General features: G+C 38.6%; 2 protein-coding genes across 3 annotated transcripts; one reads left to right on the plus strand and one right to left on the minus strand.

The window, feature by feature from the left end:
- Window positions 1-1849: 1849 nt before the first annotated feature.
- Window positions 1850-12075, plus strand: rcn3 (reticulocalbin 3, EF-hand calcium binding domain). 2 transcript variants are annotated; one of them, XM_085453385.1, is made up of 8 exons: window positions 1850-1955; window positions 2650-2873; window positions 4019-4212; window positions 4823-4995; window positions 5097-5157; window positions 5245-5336; window positions 5691-5798; window positions 11314-12075. In XM_085453385.1, the coding sequence occupies exons 2-8, from the start codon at window positions 2656-2658 to the stop codon at window positions 11419-11421; spliced, it is 954 nt and encodes a 317-aa protein (XP_085309511.1). In that variant the 5' UTR covers window positions 1850-1955; window positions 2650-2655; the 3' UTR covers window positions 11422-12075. The 2 variants fall into 2 exon arrangements, with proteins under 2 accessions (XP_085309511.1, XP_085309510.1); XM_085453384.1 differs by lacking the exon at window positions 11314-12075 and adding an exon at window positions 7851-8139 and having other exon boundaries at window positions 1859-1955.
- A 281-nt stretch (window positions 12076-12356) lies between these two features.
- Window positions 12357-18709, minus strand: nosip (nitric oxide synthase interacting protein). Its single transcript, XM_085453383.1, has 10 exons — window positions 18614-18709; window positions 18297-18383; window positions 18068-18173; window positions 16567-16648; window positions 15693-15828; window positions 15344-15495; window positions 14745-14861; window positions 14305-14375; window positions 12890-12998; window positions 12357-12659 (listed from the first exon to the last, which is right to left on the minus strand). Exons 2-10 carry the CDS (start codon window positions 18364-18366, stop codon window positions 12588-12590), a joined length of 915 nt encoding a protein of 304 aa, XP_085309509.1. The 5' UTR covers window positions 18367-18383; window positions 18614-18709; the 3' UTR covers window positions 12357-12587.
- Window positions 18710-19360: the final 651 nt, after the last annotated feature.

Here is a 19360-nt window from a genome sequence, read left to right on the forward strand (position 1 = left end):
TTGATGGTTATGGCTTACAGCTTATGAAATCCCCAAATTCAAAAGCTCAGAAAATTACATGAAATCAATAAAACAAGAATTTTAAATACAGAAATGTCGGACCTCTGAAAAGTATAATCATGCATATGTTTGGGTCCCTTTTGCATGAATTACTGCCTCAGTGCGGCGTGGCGTGGACACTCTCAGCCCGTGGCACTGCTGACGTGTTATGTGAGCAGCCTTCAGCTCTTCTGCATTGTTCGGTCTCATGTCTCTCATCGTTCTCTTGGCAATGCGCCATAAATTCTCTGTGGGGTTCAGATTAGACGAGTTTGCTGGCCAATAAGCATCGTAATCCCATGGTCATTGAACCAGGTTTTGGTACTTCTGGTAGTGTGGGCAGGTGCCAAGTCTTGCTGGGAAATGAAGTCAGCATCTTCATAAAGCTCGTCTGCAGAAGGAAGCATGAAGTGCTCCAAAATGTCCGGGTAGATGGCTGCGTTTACTCTGGACTTAAAAGCACACTATCACTCACTATGGGTTAATAGACCTCTCTGCATTGAATCATACTTGTTATTAATTTCTGGCTCTCTTCCGTAGCATGTCTTCTATCCTGTCACCCCAACCGGTCGCAGCAGATGGAGTTTTTCCTTCCCACTGTCCACAAAGTGCTTGCTCATAGAGGGTCATATGATTGTTGGGTTTTTCTCTGTATGTATTATTGTAGGGTCTTTCTTACAATATAAAGCGCCTTGAGGCGACTGTTGTGATTTGGCGCTATATAAATAAAACTCAATTGAATTGAATTGGATCAGCACCAGCAGATGACATGACTTCCCAAATCAGCACAGACTGTGGAAACTTCACGCTGGACTTCAAGCATCTTGGACCTTTCCATTCTTTCTCCAGACTCTGGAATCTTGGTTTCCAAATCAGGTGCAAAATTTGCTCTCATCAGAAAAGAGGACTGAGCAACAGACCAGTTCTTTTTTCTTTAAGACGTTTCTGACATTGTTTGCTGTTCAGGAGTTGCTTGACAAGAGGAATATGACATTTGAAGCCCATGTCCAGGATCTGTCTGTGTGTGGCTGCTCTTGATGCACTGATGTCCAACTTCTTTTGCAATTACCGTTTGAGGTTTCCTCCTTATGGAGGCTGTCAGTGATGGTTTTCTGGTACAACTGTCATGTCAGCAGCCTTCCCCATGATTGTGACTCCTACTGGACCAGACTGAGAGACCATTTAAAGGCTCGTGAATCATTTGCACCATTTGCAGGTTATTAGATTAATTAGCTGATTAGAGAGTGACACTTTGAGCCTAAAATATTGAACCTTTACACAATATTCACATTTTCTGACCTTTTGAATTTGGGGTTTTCATAAGCTGTAAATCATAACCCTCAAAATTATAACAAATAAAGACTTGAAATATCTCGCTATGCATGTAATGCATCTATATGATATATTAGTTTCACCTCTTAAGTTGAATTACTGAAATCAATGATTTTTGCATGGTATTGTAATTTTTTCGAGTTTCACCTGTAGCAGCCTAAGTTTGTCTAACATGATCGTTTTCTTTTTTGTTTGTTTGTTTTTGTTTTTTTCGTGCACGCGCGCACTACGCGTACTGTCATATGTCTCCCTAACCACTTCCGGGAAATAGGGCGTATGTGAACCACATGACGATCCCTCGCCTCGATTCCTCGACGGGAGCGAATGATGGTTATTACGTGGACCGTTTGCATGACAACGTGGCGGTAAGAAGCCAATAAGAACTTGCCTTGAAACGTTTCCCTCCCGCCCCGCCTCCATACTTATTATTGGTTAGAGTTTTCTTTAAGGCACTGATGATTGGATAGCTGTGTATCTAAACCCGCCCAATTGCCATTGTTATTTAAAGTTAGCGTTTGCCAACGCGGACTGTTTCTGGAGTGACCCTCTACCTGTATATTGTAAAAAGTGGCGCAACAAAGCTGGTGAGTTCATCTTTTTCTTGCATGTAAAAAGTGATGTGTGGTGTATGACAGAGCTTTTGTGTATTTATTCTATCAGAACTTTAAAAATGAATTTCAATGTTAAGAGAGCGAGAAAGTGATTATGGATGCTTTTACCTCATGATGACATGAATCGTTTACTGTGATTTGACGCTGCGGATACCAGATTTTTCTTTTTTCATCAGTGTCAATAATGCATTGTTGCTCCTGAACTATTGAGCTTGCAGACGACTTTTAAAGCAAAGAAATAAACAAGAATGACCAGCTCAGAAAAAATGCTGGGAAAAGACTGAAGAACTCAAATTGTATGTCAGTAAAATGTATGTCAGTAAAATGAGTTGTACTTATTTTGTTGAATGAAGTACAGTCTTCAAATGTTGTTGGTTCTTCGTTGTCTCCTATTCATTTATATCCCTGTGCATTTATAAATATCATATATATATATATATATATATATATATATATATATATATATATATATATATATATATATATATATATATATATATATATATATATATATATTGCAACTTTCAGCTATTGTGTTTTATTCCTTGAGTAGTGTACGTGTGTTTTGTAATAGTGTATTGTGTGTTATACTTTGTGCTGTGTTCTCTCATATGGTCTGTGCTCTCCATGTGAATTTGACTTTTTGTCTTCTCTTCACCCCCTGAAGTCAGTTATGATGCTGCTGAATTCATTTGCATCGCTCTACTTCCTGGCCGCTGTTGCCTTTGCTGTGCCTGCTCAGGAGAAGCGCATCCATCACCAGCCTGATCTGAGTGACCACGCCCATGATGATGCTCACAATTTCCAGTATGACCATGAGGCCTTCCTGGGTAAAGAAGAGGCCAAGACCTTTGACCAGCTGACTCCTGAGGAGAGCAAAGATAGATTAGCGTAAGTTGGACATACTATCACAGATTTTCTAAACTATCCAGTTCTGCCTCAGGGGCGGCTCTAGAGAAATCTTATTCTGATTTCCATGGTGTGGCGAAAAATAAAAGCCATTTCTTCACACATATGCATGTGTTAAATTCCCTAATATGTATTACATATATTACATGGTAAAATACATCAAATGCAGTAAGTATGCACATGTTTTGTATAAAACGTGTATACTTACTTAGTCTGTAACTTTCTTAATGGTTTTAAACCAAATAATGAAACATTTCAGTTACATGAAAAAATATAATTTTGACTTTATTTACTGTATAAATAAAAATACGTACGTATAAAATTCAGAAAGATACACAATATGAGGTGGATACAAGTCTAACTTAAGTTTTACACTCACATTCACCTAAATATACACAAAATGTCAGAAATCTGCACTGTCATGAACAAATGGATGATTTTTCACCAGATATTTAAACCTAATTTTTCATAATTTATTGACTTTAAATTTATATTCAATGTAAATTGTAGCTAGGCTCTAAGGCATAAAACTAGGCTGATACTAATGTGTTAATCTAACTGGAGCTTTCGATTCTGTGTAATAATGAATGAATGACAAACTTATAGCTGTTCTGTCTAAGTATGCTCCATTTCAGAATTTTTACCATTCGATGAAAGTACCCTGAGACGATTAAAGAATGTGCCTCTAGTCAAAATGTAATTCCCATTTCAAAAAACAGTTACAGAATCTCTAATACTGTATCTAATATCTAATATGTTACAGTCCATGACAAAGTGGCTACAATAATTTGGTTGAATCTAATAAAGAAGCATGAAGCTTGCATGTTTTCTTTATGCCTCCATGGGTACTCCAGCTTCCTCTCACAGTCGAAAGACGTCAGTGTTTATAATCCAGTGTTATTTGAATTTTGTCATGGGTGTAACATACTGTATTGGTGAATGTAGCCTGTGGTCTAAAGCATTTCAGCACTTAGTAAGACTCATTACCCAGTTCAGACTAGAATTTCACATACTCCACATTGACTAGAGCCCAAATAGGACAGTTGGATATAAAAATTAGCATTTGATACAATAGTCTGGACACTAGACATAATCATGACTTGAAACTTCTCCATCTCCCTTCACAGGAAGATAGTGGACCGTATCGACACTGACAAGGATGGCTACGTCAGCCACGGAGAGCTGCATTATTGGATCAAACACCGACAGAGGAGGTACATCGAGGAAAATGTTAACAAACACTGGAAGGACTACGACAAGAACCAAGATGACAAGATAAGCTGGGAGGAGTATAAAAACACCACCTATGGCTACTATCTGGGTGTGTGTGAAACCTTAATAGTTCGATTTTTATTCTTTTCCTTTTTTCCCTATTTGATCAAATTTCCATAATCTCCTTTTCTGCCTGTTCCGCTTTTTGCTTTTAGTATCACCATAATAGTGGAAAATAAATGTTTTAATTACAGTAGAGACTAACATTGATTTCTGTAAACGGCACAGTGGATGAAGGGCGCAGTGTTATTTAGCAAGTGGAAATGCAAATGATTCAAATTTCTAGAGTTAGGATTATTCCAACGCAAGTTCCATCCAAAGCCCAATCACTCGATCACTGATTGTTTTCTCTCAAAGTGAAGATTTACTTGTGTTTCCTAAAGTTTCTTAAAGTAGAGGCAGAGCCTTCAGCTATGAGACCTCTCTACTATACAACTAGCTCTAAGTATTTAGAAATATGCTGGGAAACATGTCACCCCTTTTCACTTCCTTTGTGTTTATACACCACTACTGCTTGTCATTAAATTTGACCTTTTCTTTCCCATAGTTTGAGTTTTGTGTGCTTTACTACTTTTCTGTTTCTCGTCAACCAAGTGCCAGTGGATTGTCCACACCCAAAAGACAATGATGTGCTGAAAATGAATCTTTTCTTTTCTTAGGAGAGGAGTTTGATGATATTGATGACAAGGAGACTTATAAGTCCATGCTCAAAAGAGATGAAAGGCGCTTTAAGACGGCTGACCGAGACAGTGACGGCATTGCCACACATGAGGAGTTCACTGCCTTCCTTCACCCTGAGGAGTTTGATTACATGAAAGATTTGGTAATTCAGGTAAAGCCTACTACTGATTACCGGGATGTAAATGTAAATGGGGCAAATTGTGTCTATCACTGGATTTTTAATTGTGAAAACTGAATGATATTCTTATGCAGGAAACTGTGGAGGACATTGATAAGAATGGGGACGGGAAGATCAACTTGGAAGAATACATCGGTAGGTTACTTACTTGACCATTTGAGCAGCTACTCTCTGCACTGGAGGCTGTCAGTCCTAAATGTGTGTATTATTCTTGTTTCACAGGTGATATGTACACAGCCGAGGATGGGGAAAGTGAGCCTGACTGGGTCCAGACAGAGAAGAAACATTTCTCGGAGATCAGGGATACCAATAAGGTAAAAGATCCTTAGTTCTTCAAAATGAAACAGATTTTTTTCATTAAGAAAAAGAATACCTATAAACACAGTTATGGTACCAATTTGACATAAACCCATAAAAGTAAAAGGATTCGTTTCAGCCTCAAAAAAAATGGTCACATTGCTTACATTGAGATAATTGTTGATGTGAATTGGTACTATATAGATAAAATGGAACAGGCAATGGCTACATTGCTATAACCACTAGCATTTTCCGAGGTTTTTGGGTTGGTCCAACTTTAAGAAGCTGCTACTCCTGGTAGCAGATTCTCAGTGCCACTTAGGAGGTTTTAGACTGTTACGGTTACTTTTAAATGTTCTCTCTGTGTTTAGGATGGGTACCTGGATGCTGACGAAGTAGGACAGTGGGTTTTGCCTGGAGAGGTTGACCATGCTGACAATGAAGCCAAACATTTGATCCACGAGACAGACACTGACAAGGTAGACTAATCGTTGTTTAAATTCTAAATTCTTTTAATTCTGGTAGCTTTTTTTCTGGCTTTATTTTGACATTAAAAACCAGAGCAATTACATTTATTTACCAGTTCATTTTTCCAACAATGTAGGTGTAGCCGACGAAAATACAGCACTTTATTTGGTCCGTCATGAAAAATAGTGGCAGCTGCCAAACATATTTCCATGTAAACAATAGCATTGTGCAAAATTCTTGAGCCCCTTCTTATATCCGTGTATTTTGTTTCCAAGACTTTCTTGTACATGTTAAAGGTGGTGTTGAACAATACTTCTTCAGGCTTCCTGAAGGTCTTTCAAAGTTTGTCTTTGAAAATGATCAGGTACAAAGACTGGGTTTAAAATGATTGAAAAAGTGGAAAGGTGATTGTCAAAAGCTGTCCTTAAGGAAGAGAAACAGGGGAAACCAAAGTAGTATAATTAAAAGCTAGTGGCAATTCAATTTATTTATACAGAGCCAAATCACAACAACAGTCGCCTCAAGTCACTATATAATCAACAACCAACCCCCTATGAGCAAGCACTTTGGCGACAGTGGGAAGGAAAAACTCCCTTTTAACAGATAGAAACCTCCGGCAGAACCAGGCTCAGTGAGGGGCGGGGCCATCTGCTGCGACCGGTTGGGGAGAGAGAAAGAAGACAGGATAAAAGACATACTGCGGAAGAGAGCCAACAACAGGTCTGAATGATGAACCCAAATTTGAAATGACTGATTCAAGGTGTTGTCAGTATGTGTGGAGGAGATCAAGAGAGAGGTAAAACAGTGAATAGCCATCTGTAAAACACAGCTGATAGTCTGTTATGGTTTCAGAATGAATATGAGCCAGTGGTGTTAACAATCTTGTCAAACTTGGTGAAATAATGAACAGTCAAGTTTTGATCTGCCATGCATTTTGGAAAGTGTGATGGCAACAGCTTCATTTTCCAGCATGACAGCGATCACAAACACACTGCATACCTGAATAGAAAAAAAACACACAATGGAGGCCTATCAGTAGCAGTGGACTGGCCTCCCCAGAGCCCAGACATTAACATTAAAGAAGCAGTGTAGGATTGTCTTGATAGAGAACACAACATCAAAAGAAGAAGTTTGGAATCTCCTTCAGGAAGCCTGGAGAATCGCTGCTTAAAGAAATGACAAGAAAACTTGCTTGAGAGTGTTAAGTTTCTTTTGAAGAATAAATGACTTGCAGACTAGAACTGTACAGTCTGTTTTTACCTGTATATGCTGTACAGAGTGATTTTGTATGCTCCCCTAACCCCTAACCCTTGTACAGGGTGTATCGAAAAGCTATAGACCAAAGTAATGGATTTAGAAGCTTGAACTAAATTTTAAAATTCATAGTTACACATGATGTTTTAGATACAAATCAGTTTTATTTATAAGGCACCAAATGACAACAAGAGTTGGAATTTATTTTAAACAGTAAAGACCCTACAATAATACAATGCAAAAGTTACAATGTTCACAAGTACTCAGTGCGTCCCCATTAGTGTCCCCTTGGGAAGACCATATGATAGTCTTACTCGTGTCATACTTTTGCAGGCATGTCTGGAGTCATTGTTACTCCTATGCTACCTACTGACAACCATGTGATACCCTCAAACCCCCTCTTTCTAACAGTACATATTACAATCATTACTGGTGAACGTTTGTGCAATTCAAGCACTTTGAAGTTGGTTTAATTCTTTTTGATCATTTCCATGTATTTTGAATTTTTAAATAAATTGCTGCACCTGTTTCCCTTTACTTTTTCCAGCAAAATATAAAGAATGAGCGGTGGCTCAAGACCTTTGTACAGTACTGTAATAAGTATAAGAGTTCCAGCATTTTGGAGAGTTTGGTCAACACAGCGCTAACTTAAAATCACTTGTCTTTGAAATAATTGTGTTAATTTTGGATTAATTATTAACAAGCTTCTTTCTGTCTCTTGCTTTCTTCATTACTCCTTCTTTTCCTTCTCTCACTCAAACTACTAAATCAATGAAACCAATGGATGGAATCTGGTGACCAAACAACAGGATGAGAGAATAACCAAGAAGGAGATTCTAGCCAACTGGAACATGTTTGTGGGCAGTCAGGCTACCAATTATGGTGAAGACTTAACGAAGAAGCACGATGAACTTTGATGAAAATGTAGCTATGGGGATATCAGAGTAGGCGTGGGACTTGGGTCTGGATTATGCTGTTTTAGTTGTGTAATCAATAATGTTCTTATAACAAGCAGCATGTCAAAATTTGCTATCAAATGTTTGTCTGAGTGTGTGGATGGGAGGGTGTGGGAGAGATTAAAGTCTTCTTTTTCTACAATTGTACTTATTATTCTTCAGTCACATTATGATTTAAATTATTACAAATATAATTGTCAGAGTTGTTCTCGAATTGTGTAAGATATGTTGCTGGTTTCTGCCTTTTTCGTGATTAAGTTTAGAGTTGCAGTGTGTAAAGGTAGAGTGTTCGCCCCATGTTTGGGGGTTGGGGGTTCAAATCCACCGAATGGCTACCCTGAAGTACCCCTGAGCAAGGTACCGTCCCTACACACTGCTCCCCGGGGGCTGGATTGGTGGCTGCCTACTGCTTCACTGAGTGAATGGGTTAAATGCAGAGAGTAATTTCCCTACAGGGGATTTATAAAGTATACAAAAAACATATTACTGCTAGATGACAGTAAGTTGCAGATTGTAGTCAACTGAATTATTTGTGTATAATCCTAGCTACGGTGGCTGCTGCAGGACAAATATGTTTTAGCCAATTAGCCAAAAATAACATTTAGACTGTACACCATAATGGCTGTGGCCGGCCACTTTCCTTTTTCTCAATCGCAGCCAGTCAGCACGTTTGTACACACTACAAGGTCAAAACTTAGGAATGGATGAGAACTAAAACATGGTGGCTTCCACAAATCGCTCTAATTTATTTTTAATGGATTAATTATGAATTTCTAGGAAAGCATCAGTTTGCTGGAAGACATAATTACACAATAATCAATGTACATTTGAGTACAACATTCTTTTTCTCTTACAGTTCTCAATCGCTCTGGTGCAATGTTAATTTCATTGGGCATTTTATCATGGACCTTCGAAGACCTTTTTTTCCTGATGAAACAAGACGATAACTAAATAAAAACAAATGCACATGAATAAATAAAATATTAGCGGCTTTTGGCAGATATATGACATCAATTTCAAAATAATACAGCAGCTTGTTCTTGAGTTATTGCATTCAGAAGATACTTTGAGATCAAGATCACTGGGATTCAACCCGTCCAGTGTTTGTATTAGATGCACCTCTGGTATCAATTTGAAACGCTTGTGTTTCCTTGTTCTTGAGTTATCGCATTCACAAGCTTGGGTGTCCATGTCGCCTGCCCAACAGGATGACTACTCAGACTACTTAGCTTAAACCTTGGGGAGGGGACACGCATTTAGGCAGACTGATGATCAAATACGTATCCTCTCCAAAGTCACTGCGGGGAAAAAAAAAAGGTAATTTATAGAGGACAGACAGTGTGCATTAAGTGTAGGGGACAAACCAGTAACAAAATGTGTGTTTATCATTAGTGTTATCATTTTTGTCTATCACCCACCATTTCAGACAGAGATTCAGTTCAATCTTATTTACAGCAAAAGTCGCCTCAAGGTGCTTTATATTGTAAGGTAGAGCCTACAATAATCAGAATGAGAAGATCTGAATTATCTGGGTAGCAGACCATCATTTGCATTAGTAAATTTTAATAAAAGATTATTTCCATCGTTCACATCCATTACAAACAGATGCATTCCTCTGGAGAGGGACATGCTGAAATTATGACTTATAATTTTACAGTATTATGGTATCAAACTGTTTTCTGTAGTGTACAGTTTAAGCTAAGTAGTCTTCAACACGGCAGATGACTATGTCATGAACATTAAAGTGCACTGGCTTATTTCAATAAATGCCATTCAGTAATAAGCAGCTTAGAAAAAAGTGTCAAAGTGTTTAATGTATTGCTTTGCAAAAGACAATACAGTGAAGTGAGGAAGCATGGCAACTAGCTCCACCAAGGGTTAAATACTTTGGCACAAAAACCAGTATTGCTCTTTCTTATTGTTTCTACACATACTTCCCTACTAAAGACTATTTGCTACTGTATTGATGTACAGTAATAACCCCCCCACCCCCAACTATCTATGAAAGAGCAAGACCGATTCACTGTCAGTAGTAACAGTGAAATTGCCTGTCAGTTAAAAGCAAATATAAACATGTTCTCAAAAGAGATTTAGTTGAAAGAAATAGAATGCATACATACTCTAAATCTTGTGTCATATTTGCACGTCATGAAGATTGAGATTTTGCTCCAGATCGACTTCACAGCATCACACAGCTGGCGCAGATTTGTCAGCTGTACATCCAAATTTCCCCTTCTACCAAATACCAAAGGTGTTCTGCTCTAAGTGAGATCTGAGGACTGGAGTATACTGGAGTATATTGGAGTACAGCATTTATCCAGGTCCATTTGTAGCCTCAGTTTCCTGTTCTTAGCTGGTTGATCTGCTTCAAGGTGCAGTTGAGTGAGCGGTGAGAACTGACGTTCGCTGGATATTTCCTCTTTTTTAGACCATTCTTCATAAACCTGAGAGTTGGGAGAGCACCCTGTCTGGCATCAACAATCGCCACATTCAAAATCACATAAATCATATTCTACCCCATTGTGATTCTTAGGCTGACTTGGCCATGTCCACCTGCCTAAATGCTTTGTGTTGCTGACATGAGATTGGCCAACTGGTTATTTGCTTTAACAAACAGTTGAACAGGCATTACCAAATAAAGTGGCTGTTGAATGTATGTCATGTGACAGCAATATACATATACACTTGGACAATCGAGTAGTTGTGCTAGATTCTCAGATTGTATACAGTTTTTTTCTCATGCATATAGTTTCAAACGTATCATTTTGCTTTTCTCAATTTCAGCAATTTTGTGAATTTTAAATAGATCTTTGAGATTTCATAATGTCCCGACCAATTCTACACAGCAGTGAAAAGAAAAATCAAGTCCAAACAAAAACACTGAAAGGAAGCCTTTTGGAATAACGTGCAGGATATGCTTTGCTAAAACTAAAATGTATTATTTGGGAACAGATGAGGTGATGCTTGTTTTGCATTAGTTTTTAATGTGTGTTGATTTGCAACATGAATTCGCATCCTTTGCCTTAATACTGAAAAAAACAAAACACAGGAACAGAGCGCTGCACAGTGAAGTTTCAAACTGAGCCTCCGCGGATATCTGGAAATGCTAATGTATCTCTCTGTACTGTAACATAATTATAACAATGTTCAAACAATCATATCTAATGAAGCGCTTGGTCAGTACACATTGTAAAAATGATTAGCCTACAAACATAATTTGTTCTAAAGCAAAGATTTTACTGTTAGACTCCATAAGAATATAAAGTATTCAGTTCAATTCAAATTGCGTCAAGCATCCCTCTACTTTGCTCATCAGGATGGCCGTCTGAGTCTACCTGAGATACTTGACAAGATGGACTTCATCAAGACCAGTACAATGACCGACTATGGAGGGATGAGGGTGGATGGCCGTGATGAACTGTGACTTCAGTTTGGTCCCATATACAAATGTTTTACACAAAAATCTATGACTTGTGAATATTTTCTTATCTGAATTGATTCATCCTATACAAATTTAAAACACTTAAGGCCACACTTATCTTACAAAACTGACTCATCTTTAAACTGGGGTACATGTTTATTAGTAATACATTTTTATTCATAATTCAATTCTTTAAATTTTGTATACATTTTCTGAGCTACAGGGAGTGTTACAAGAAACTACTGTTTGAGTTTCTACAGAGTTTCATCTACTTTTTAGCCTTAGCAGGGCATACTCTCTTACTGCTTTCTCCACTTCACCCGAGGAAAGCGTGGGAAGTGGGGGTGTGGTACTGTGGTACTATGGAGACTGCAGGTTTGGACACAGCCCAGTTGACTGATTCACTAACATACACACAGTGACAAAAATGTCAAGAAAGCATGTTTCAAAGTAAGAACATTACTGTGCATATCTAAGTGAATGAGGCCCGATGTGAAGATCTCCATCATGAACAGTGAAGCAGCTCAAATTTAAACAACAACAGATCTGCTTAGAACAGGACTTCATGCATGTTTAGAGCACCCACTCAAGTTTGTCAGACAATGCATTGGATTGTAAATTTCATCTATGATATGAACACAATAAAAACATTGAGACATTGCTTTATTTATAACTAAACTTACCTGTAGTCCATAAAAGCTGAAAAAATGTAAATACACTGGTACTTGTACATTTCTGCTCTGACTACTCAAAGCACTTTTCCTACAACACACACACTTTCATACAGCATATTTATGCACATCCTTACACTCGGCTAAGCATCAGGAGCAATTTGGAGATCAAAGACACTAAAGTGTGTGGACCACTAACCTTCTGATTAGTTCACAACCTGCGGTGCCTCCTGAGCACAAAATAAATCAAACCAAATAATAATAGTATGGATTTAAGCCTTAAATGCTGATTTATTTAAAGGAAATTGTTGACATTAATCTGTAAGAAACATTTGGATGGCAGTTTCAGCAAATCTGTGTTGTACAGTCAGCGGAAGCATTTTCCAGCAAAATAAAAATACATTCAGGAGGAAATACTGTCAAGCAAAAAGTCATAAGACATTATAAAGTAAGTTAGAAAGTTACAGAATGAGCACCACTGTGGAGTCTTCGGTCGCCTCACGCTTGCATCACTGGACGAGCCTCTTTGGCCGTGAGGTCAATCCCAGAACCTGCAAAGCCGGTTCCACCCTTTCAAAACACAAAGGACCACAGTACAGTTAAAGAGAGAAAAAGTCTCTGCTCCTCAAAAATCAGCTTTCAAACAGCGAACCACGTTTTCTGTGTCTGCCAGGTTGCAGCATGACACCTCTGATTTCTGAGTGACAGCAACAGAATTCATAACATTGGGATGAGTGTTCAAAAATAAACATTTGAAATCCTTTTTAAAAAAAAAACTGTTAGAATTATTTTTCACATACCCTCTGCAGTGGAATAATGTCTTTTTCAGAAAGTTTGTCTCCCGTCAGAGGATCAGTCATGTCCTTTCTGATCAACTTCTCCACACACTCCTGCGTCACCACAGCGCCCCTGAACACAGGACACATGTCACATAGGGCTGTGCGATATGACCAAAATCTCATATCCCGATATAAGACATCTATCATCCCGATAACGATATAAATCACAAACATTTTACATTTTCTGAAAGTTCTGCGAATCTCGGGCAGCTCGACTTGCGTGAAGTGTTTCCAGCTGGGTGTCGTGTAGCTGGAGTCGAGTGTTTTAACCGATGCATGAAACTATACATTTTTAGACATAAGTTGTAACGGCCGCTTATTACACTTAGTATTTATTACACGGCGTGCTGCGGGGAAAAGCCTGTTCTAACGTTTGAGTCTAAGGTTTATTTTTTAGCACCTGACGGCTCTTTTTTGCTTCTCATCTGTAAATACTCTGCATACTCTTTCACGTGATTCAATTTATTTTGAAAAGTCTCAACAGGATCTTGAGCTTTATTCTGAAAGGTTTATGTGGAAAATAAACAAGCGGACACGTAATGGTTTTACCGTCGTTGTTGCTAACGACAACACATAAAAACAGGTGCTTGTCCGTCCTTAGCGTGGTTATATTATAAGAGAAAGAGAGAACTTTAAGAAATGAATATAGCCACTACAGTGACCATCAAAACGATGAAAAGAGTTTATTTTGCGACACCACGAAACAAACGATAGTGTAAAATGAAACGATAGATGTTTTTATATCGTCATCCGATATATATGGTTATATCGAACAGCCCTAATGTTACATATCCCCTCACACTCCAGAGAACATTGGACCCCATTTACTAACATTAGGGTGGAAATTATTTTATCCTGTGCAAAACATACATTTGTGTTCAAAATTTCTGTCTGATTTATGAAAGACGCGTAGCAGCTGATTCTGTTGTAACTCGGAATCGTTCGTAACCAGCAGCCATGTGAAAACTCCACACAATTTGCACACTGCCCTGCCCACATTTCTCGATATAAAGAAACACGTTGACAATGTTGTAGGAGAGAAGCCTGACTGTAGAAAATGGAATAACAGGAACCCGAGGTTTAAGGAGAAAGAAGTACAAACGCACGGTCTGTCATGGTCAAGAGAGAGCTGAGTGTTAAAACCAAAGTGTTCAATGATCCCCCAGACAAGCAGATTTATGAAAAACCCTTATAGACGAGGGACGGAGGTTGCTGAGGACAGGTGGGACTGGGCTTACTGGTATTAATTTGTACTAGTAAAAGTAATTTTAAAGACTTGTGCTCTAATTCTCAAGACAGCCAGGCTGTCATTTGTTGGTACGCATGGTCAGAGGGACTTCTAAATTTGTTCATAAACAAATACAGGTGGCACTCACGATGGTCGAAGAACAGCACAGGGAACACTGTTGCCCAAGACGTCTTTGGTCACTGTACATATGTACCTGTCCTGGAAAGAAATGACAAAATTATACAGCCTCAAGACAAAGTGAAGTTACCAGACTGATTACTCACAGAATTTTCATCTAAGACACAAAACAACTTGACTTAACCAATAACACACACAACTGTTAAAAGGAGCTGCCATAGAGAAAGCTAACATCTTCCTGTGTGAATCTTCTAATTCAAATTCTGACTACACCTGCTTTGTTTATTCTTCAATTTAAATAACTTGTATTCACAGCTACAAAGAAGCGTGTAATGTAATGTTTTAGAAAAACATGCTAACAGCTACCAAGTCTGAGGGCTTGCATATATGAGATAAAATTTCTGATGCTCTAAGCCTGACAATCTATTTCTGTGTGCTGAGTAAACTGACCTGGCGGGTGAGCAGGGCAACTCGATCCAGACTTGGGTCCAAGGGGGTGAAACGCACTGTGATAAGCTCATTCATCTTAATGGGTTTTCCAGACATTGGACATAACACAGTCTTGCTCTGACAGATGTTAGAGATGGACAGAAAAGTGCAGCCATTACAAAATTATGCCATTACATTTTTAATAACTACTTCCCATAAATACTCAAATTTAGCAGTAAATATATTTGAGTAAGCGTAGTCACTAAGCTGTAGGAACTCTGTGACACCCTAAGATGTTTCCACATGATCATGATGTCAGGTCAACCTGACATTGGCCTCTGAAAGAGGGTCAACATCAAAAAGAGGAACGCAGAGTAAACATTCATACACTAAAACACCGACTAATAAAGTAAACAGGTAAACCTGGCAAACACACACAAATCTGGCCCACTTGTGCTCCAAGGTCTATTACACCAGCATTTTTAAGTAATTTCATGGCGGGTAGTTAACAAAGAGGTGTTCCTGTTTCTCTTTCACCGGTCTGTTTAAAAAAAACCAACAAAAAAACCCAGTGTAGCTCAACTCCTTCCTCGGCATGAGAAACATCATCAGTCACTCACTGGTTTCTTGAGAGCAGTGGGCTTGGCCTCTGGTGTCAGTGAGGGAATCCAAAAACTGGGCAGGCTCTGGCTGGAACTTGCAGCTGTGGCAGCACTGGATAATTCTCCAGGGCTGCTCTGTGTCCCGTCCTTCTCACTTCCAATGTTCTTACCTGAAAAAAAGAAAAAAAGCAGTTTTGACAGAATTGTATTCATTATAAAAAATGTCTTAAAAAGAGTTTGGGTGCATTAAAACAACACAAGTGACGACAGCAGCAGCCATAGCGCAGAGTCTGTGGGGTAGAGTCTGAGCTTTGGTTCCCTCTTGTGGCCAACATCGTAAGGTATATTTTGACAGTCATGCACGCACCAGATGTGAAGGGGTTGATGGGTTTAGATACAATGCTGTTCTCCTTTGTTTTAAACCTCTCCACTCTCTCTCGCTCTTCTGACTTGGACTCAAGTTGGTTGCTGCTCCTCTGCGCCTGCTTCTGTTTCTCGTACGCCTGAAGAAATCAAGGAAGAAAATAAAGCCAAGCACTCACAGTTCTAGACAAGAGGCCATTATTTCTTAGAGAAAGCTCTTTCATATGTGTTGGCTGCAGTGTAGATTTTATGTTGTTTGTTTCATTGTTTACAGGAGTGACTATGAAGCAAGTTCAACATATCCAAGCTCTGTTTGGATTAGCTGGCTTAGCAAAGCCTAAAAAACCCAGTCGCAATGGCGCTCATCAACCTTCTTTTTTAAGTGCGCTCTTTCAGGGTCTGTGTGCACTTGTATAAAAAGTCATTTAACTTTTGTCCTGCACAAAATGCATCAACAGTTAATATTTTAAATAGAGTTTTTTTTATGCTATATGCTGTGTAACATGTACAGCTGAACATTAGAGCTCTGAAACTTTAAACTTTAAAATTTACTCATTGTCTTCTGGTCTGATGTGGAAATCACCTTATTGCCAAAGTCAAATTCAACTTTCTACTCAGTATTTTTGGTATTAAATATCAAACAAGCTCTGTTAATTCTGTCTAATCAAAAATATCAAACATTTTCTACATCACCAAATGAATACATGTAGATTCCAGTGACAAATAGCACACAGCTCGGTCTGCATGGCTTTCTTCTTCAGTGTTAGTTACCCCGATGATTAAGCCTTGATTCATAAAACAACCCCATGGTGTTTAGCTGCGGACGTGACTGTCCAAGCACCTGTGAGGAATTAAGAACAGTTAAGTGAGTTACTTACTTTCATCTTTTTGGCAATCTGTGTCTTTTGGTGAAGAATATATTCAAGAATGGCCTGTTTTTCATAGAGGTATCCATCTGGACTGGTCACACAAACAGAAACATGACAGTGTTACACATATGCTAACATTAGATCGTATGCTTTAATGTGTGTGTGTTTATTAGAGCTTATTATAATTACTCATAGTTCAATTAAATATGATTAATAACTAATTAAAAATATATAAAGCTTGGGAGCTCAGGTCTATTTGTCAGAAACTGTAGAATGCTGTGGCACAGAACTTGACCACTAGGTGAAGTCTCCTGACCTGTAATAAGATGGAGTTGGTGTGTGTTTGCTGATCACTTGCAAGACTGCACGACTGCCAAACAAGCATGATGCCAGATCTGTTTGACCTGGCTAACTGTGGTAACTGGTTGATACCAAGGCTCCCTGGATTAGACGGACTAATTTCGTTTAAATTACAAAGGAAAAATCTTACAGTCTGATGTCTACAGTGAAAGAATCTGGTTGTTTTTTTGTGCTGTGGAGTCATTCTGCTGACGATGGTTTGGATTCATTTGTCCTATTATAAGAATAGGTCACTTGCAGTAAAGCCTTATTCACAAAAATACTACGCAGATCTGGTGCACAAACCCACCATTTCAAATGCTTTTGTTACTAGTTTTTGACATTGTTGACATGTTTTAAACCTGCCACTACTGTGTTGCTTTTTGAGAACTTTTAGCCAAATTCACTTTGTTCTATTTATTTAAGTTCATTTTAACTGACTTCCTGTTTTAAAAGGTCTGGCAGTAATCAGGCCTGGTGTCACTAGGAGGGGAAATTACTTTTCCACGTAAGGCCAGGCTGGCTCGGAGAGACACCCCCCCCTCCATGATGAATGAAATCATTTAAAAGTTGAATATGTTAATATCAACTCTGGAGCTCCACAGGATTGCAAACACAGTTGTATTAAAGAATGACGGCTCCCCCTACAGACCTGTCACAGCAGCTCCTCCTGTTCTATTGCAAGTAGTTCACAATTTGCTCTGTAGCTAATAAAAAAAGCCGTGCAGAGTGTTGTTGTTAAATCAGTTCAGAACATTATACACATCCTGTACTATGTCACTGACACAGCCTCTTGCCTGTACCTATCCATAAATATAATTTAGAATTCGTCTCCACCAAGAAACCACCTGATCACTCTGCTCCTCTCTGTCAGATGCTAGAGGTCTATAAAAACCAAACACCTAAAGACTACAGAACCACGTGACGTAAAAGAACTGAATTCATTAAAGAAACTGCGTAGTATGATCTAAGGTTCATTATAAATAAATTCATGAATGTATTCATTTATTAAGGCTGTTGAGAGTTTATATAAAATGAAAATTCCTTCCACATTTTTATATATAAAGGATAAAGGAATACCACTCTATTCAAAATTCTACTGTAATTATTCAGTTAGTGATGAACTGATCCCCTGTGTGCAGGTGTTTGTGTGTTGGAGTAAAAAACATACGTGACAACAGGATCCCGACAGGGCTGCAGGGACAGGCAGCAGCAGTCAAAGTCTTTGACTGCATCTCTGCCAAGTCGAACACTTTGCGTCCCGTAACCAGAGGCCGCTGAGCAGGATCAGAGTTACATAATGACATGACTAGAGATTATACAGAAAATCATGTCCTCTTTCTGACCGGACTAATCTGAGAGAACAAAGACAAGAACTCGCAGCACTGAGGATGTCTCACCTGTATCCTTCTTCTTCTCGTGGTATGTGTAGACAGCTCCAGCTGTGCAGTTCTTTCCATGGCGAGTCATTGTCCTTCGGGTTTTTTCTAATTTAAATGACAAAATTCATAATTTGTCTCATATTTGGGAAACTATTTTGTTACAGCTGATGATATAAGCAGAGATATCTAACATTAGCTGTTATGCTAACATTAGCTGTTATTTCAAACTTCGAAAACACACTGCCAAACCAAACGATTGAAAAGAGGGCAACAGATAAAAAGAAACAAAAAGGCCAGTTGGGACTAAAAAAGTTTTACAAGCAAATTATTATTACCAGATCCGCTTAACAATCTTTTCTTAACGCAGACTACAGCCACACGCACTTCTTCCTCGTTGTATTTTCTTTTGTTCTTCTTCTCCGCGTTACTCGAACACTGGTGAGTGACCAGAAAACCACCCAAAAATGACACTAGCGCCACCATGTGGAATGGAGTGGAATAGAATTTCTCAAGAAACAAAAATAACACACACAGACAGACACACTAAGGAAACCCCTCCTATGCTCTCAATCAAATTTGTCTGTCTTAGAATTTTGTTAATGTTCTTTTGTACTACAGCAAGTAAAAAAAAAAGAACAAATTTAACTTCAATTTAAGTAGGCTCTTGATCCTCTGCTATCTTTCTCATATATCTGTGTAAGCTCTCAGTCATCCAGGTTTAAGGAGTCTGATATTGAACAATCTTGGTGTTTTTCTTTACTTGTTTTTATGGAGATTTCCCCCAAAACAATGATTAATCACTAATCACTTAATAACTATTGATAGACTGGTCTAATAAGTGGCCTTATTGAGAACTATGCATAGCTTGTCCTTATTTCACCAAACACGGTTACCAAGATGTGGCGATAGATAATTTTTTTTTTTTTAAAAGCCACTAGGTGTCGCTATGGATGAGGGTGTCAGACTGTTTCAAAACCTCAATCCAAGTCCTGCACAGCTGCATAGAAAAGCCTCGCTTTGCCCATCCCTACTCGTGTGGTACTTCCATCATTAAGGATTTTTTTTTTTAAATTTCCATTAAT

The sequence above is a fragment of the Copadichromis virginalis genome, linkage group LG4, assembly GCF_057382275.1.
Source record: "Copadichromis virginalis isolate Kocher_CV1m ecotype Utaka linkage group LG4, C_Virginalis_male_GT1.1, whole genome shotgun sequence".
Classification (NCBI taxonomy): Eukaryota; Metazoa; Chordata; class Actinopteri; order Cichliformes; family Cichlidae; genus Copadichromis; species Copadichromis virginalis.

What these genes read in the sequence shown, in the direction of transcription:
- rcn3 (XM_085453385.1), top strand. Translation starts at nt 2,656, where the DNA reads ATGATGCTGCTGAATTCATTTGCATCGCTCTACTTCCTGGCCGCTGTT. An exon ending in GAGAGCAAAGATAGATTAGC is followed by an intron (nt 2,874 to 4,018) that starts GTAAGTTGGACA and finishes CTCCCTTCACAG; the next exon opens with GAAGATAGTGGACCGTATCG. An exon ending in CAACTTGGAAGAATACATCG is followed by an intron (nt 5,158 to 5,244) that starts GTAGGTTACTTA and finishes CTTGTTTCACAG; the next exon opens with GTGATATGTACACAGCCGAG.
- nosip (XM_085453383.1), bottom strand. Translation starts at nt 18,366, where the DNA reads ATGACTCGCCATGGAAAGAACTGCACAGCTGGAGCTGTCTACACATAC. An exon ending in CGAGAAGAAGAAGGATACAG is followed by an intron (nt 18,174 to 18,296) that starts GTGAGACATCCT and finishes GATCCTGCTCAG; the next exon opens with CGGCCTCTGGTTACGGGACG. An exon ending in CATCAACCCCTTCACATCTG is followed by an intron (nt 15,496 to 15,692) that starts GTGCGTGCATGA and finishes TCTTTTTTTCAG; the next exon opens with GTAAGAACATTGGAAGTGAG.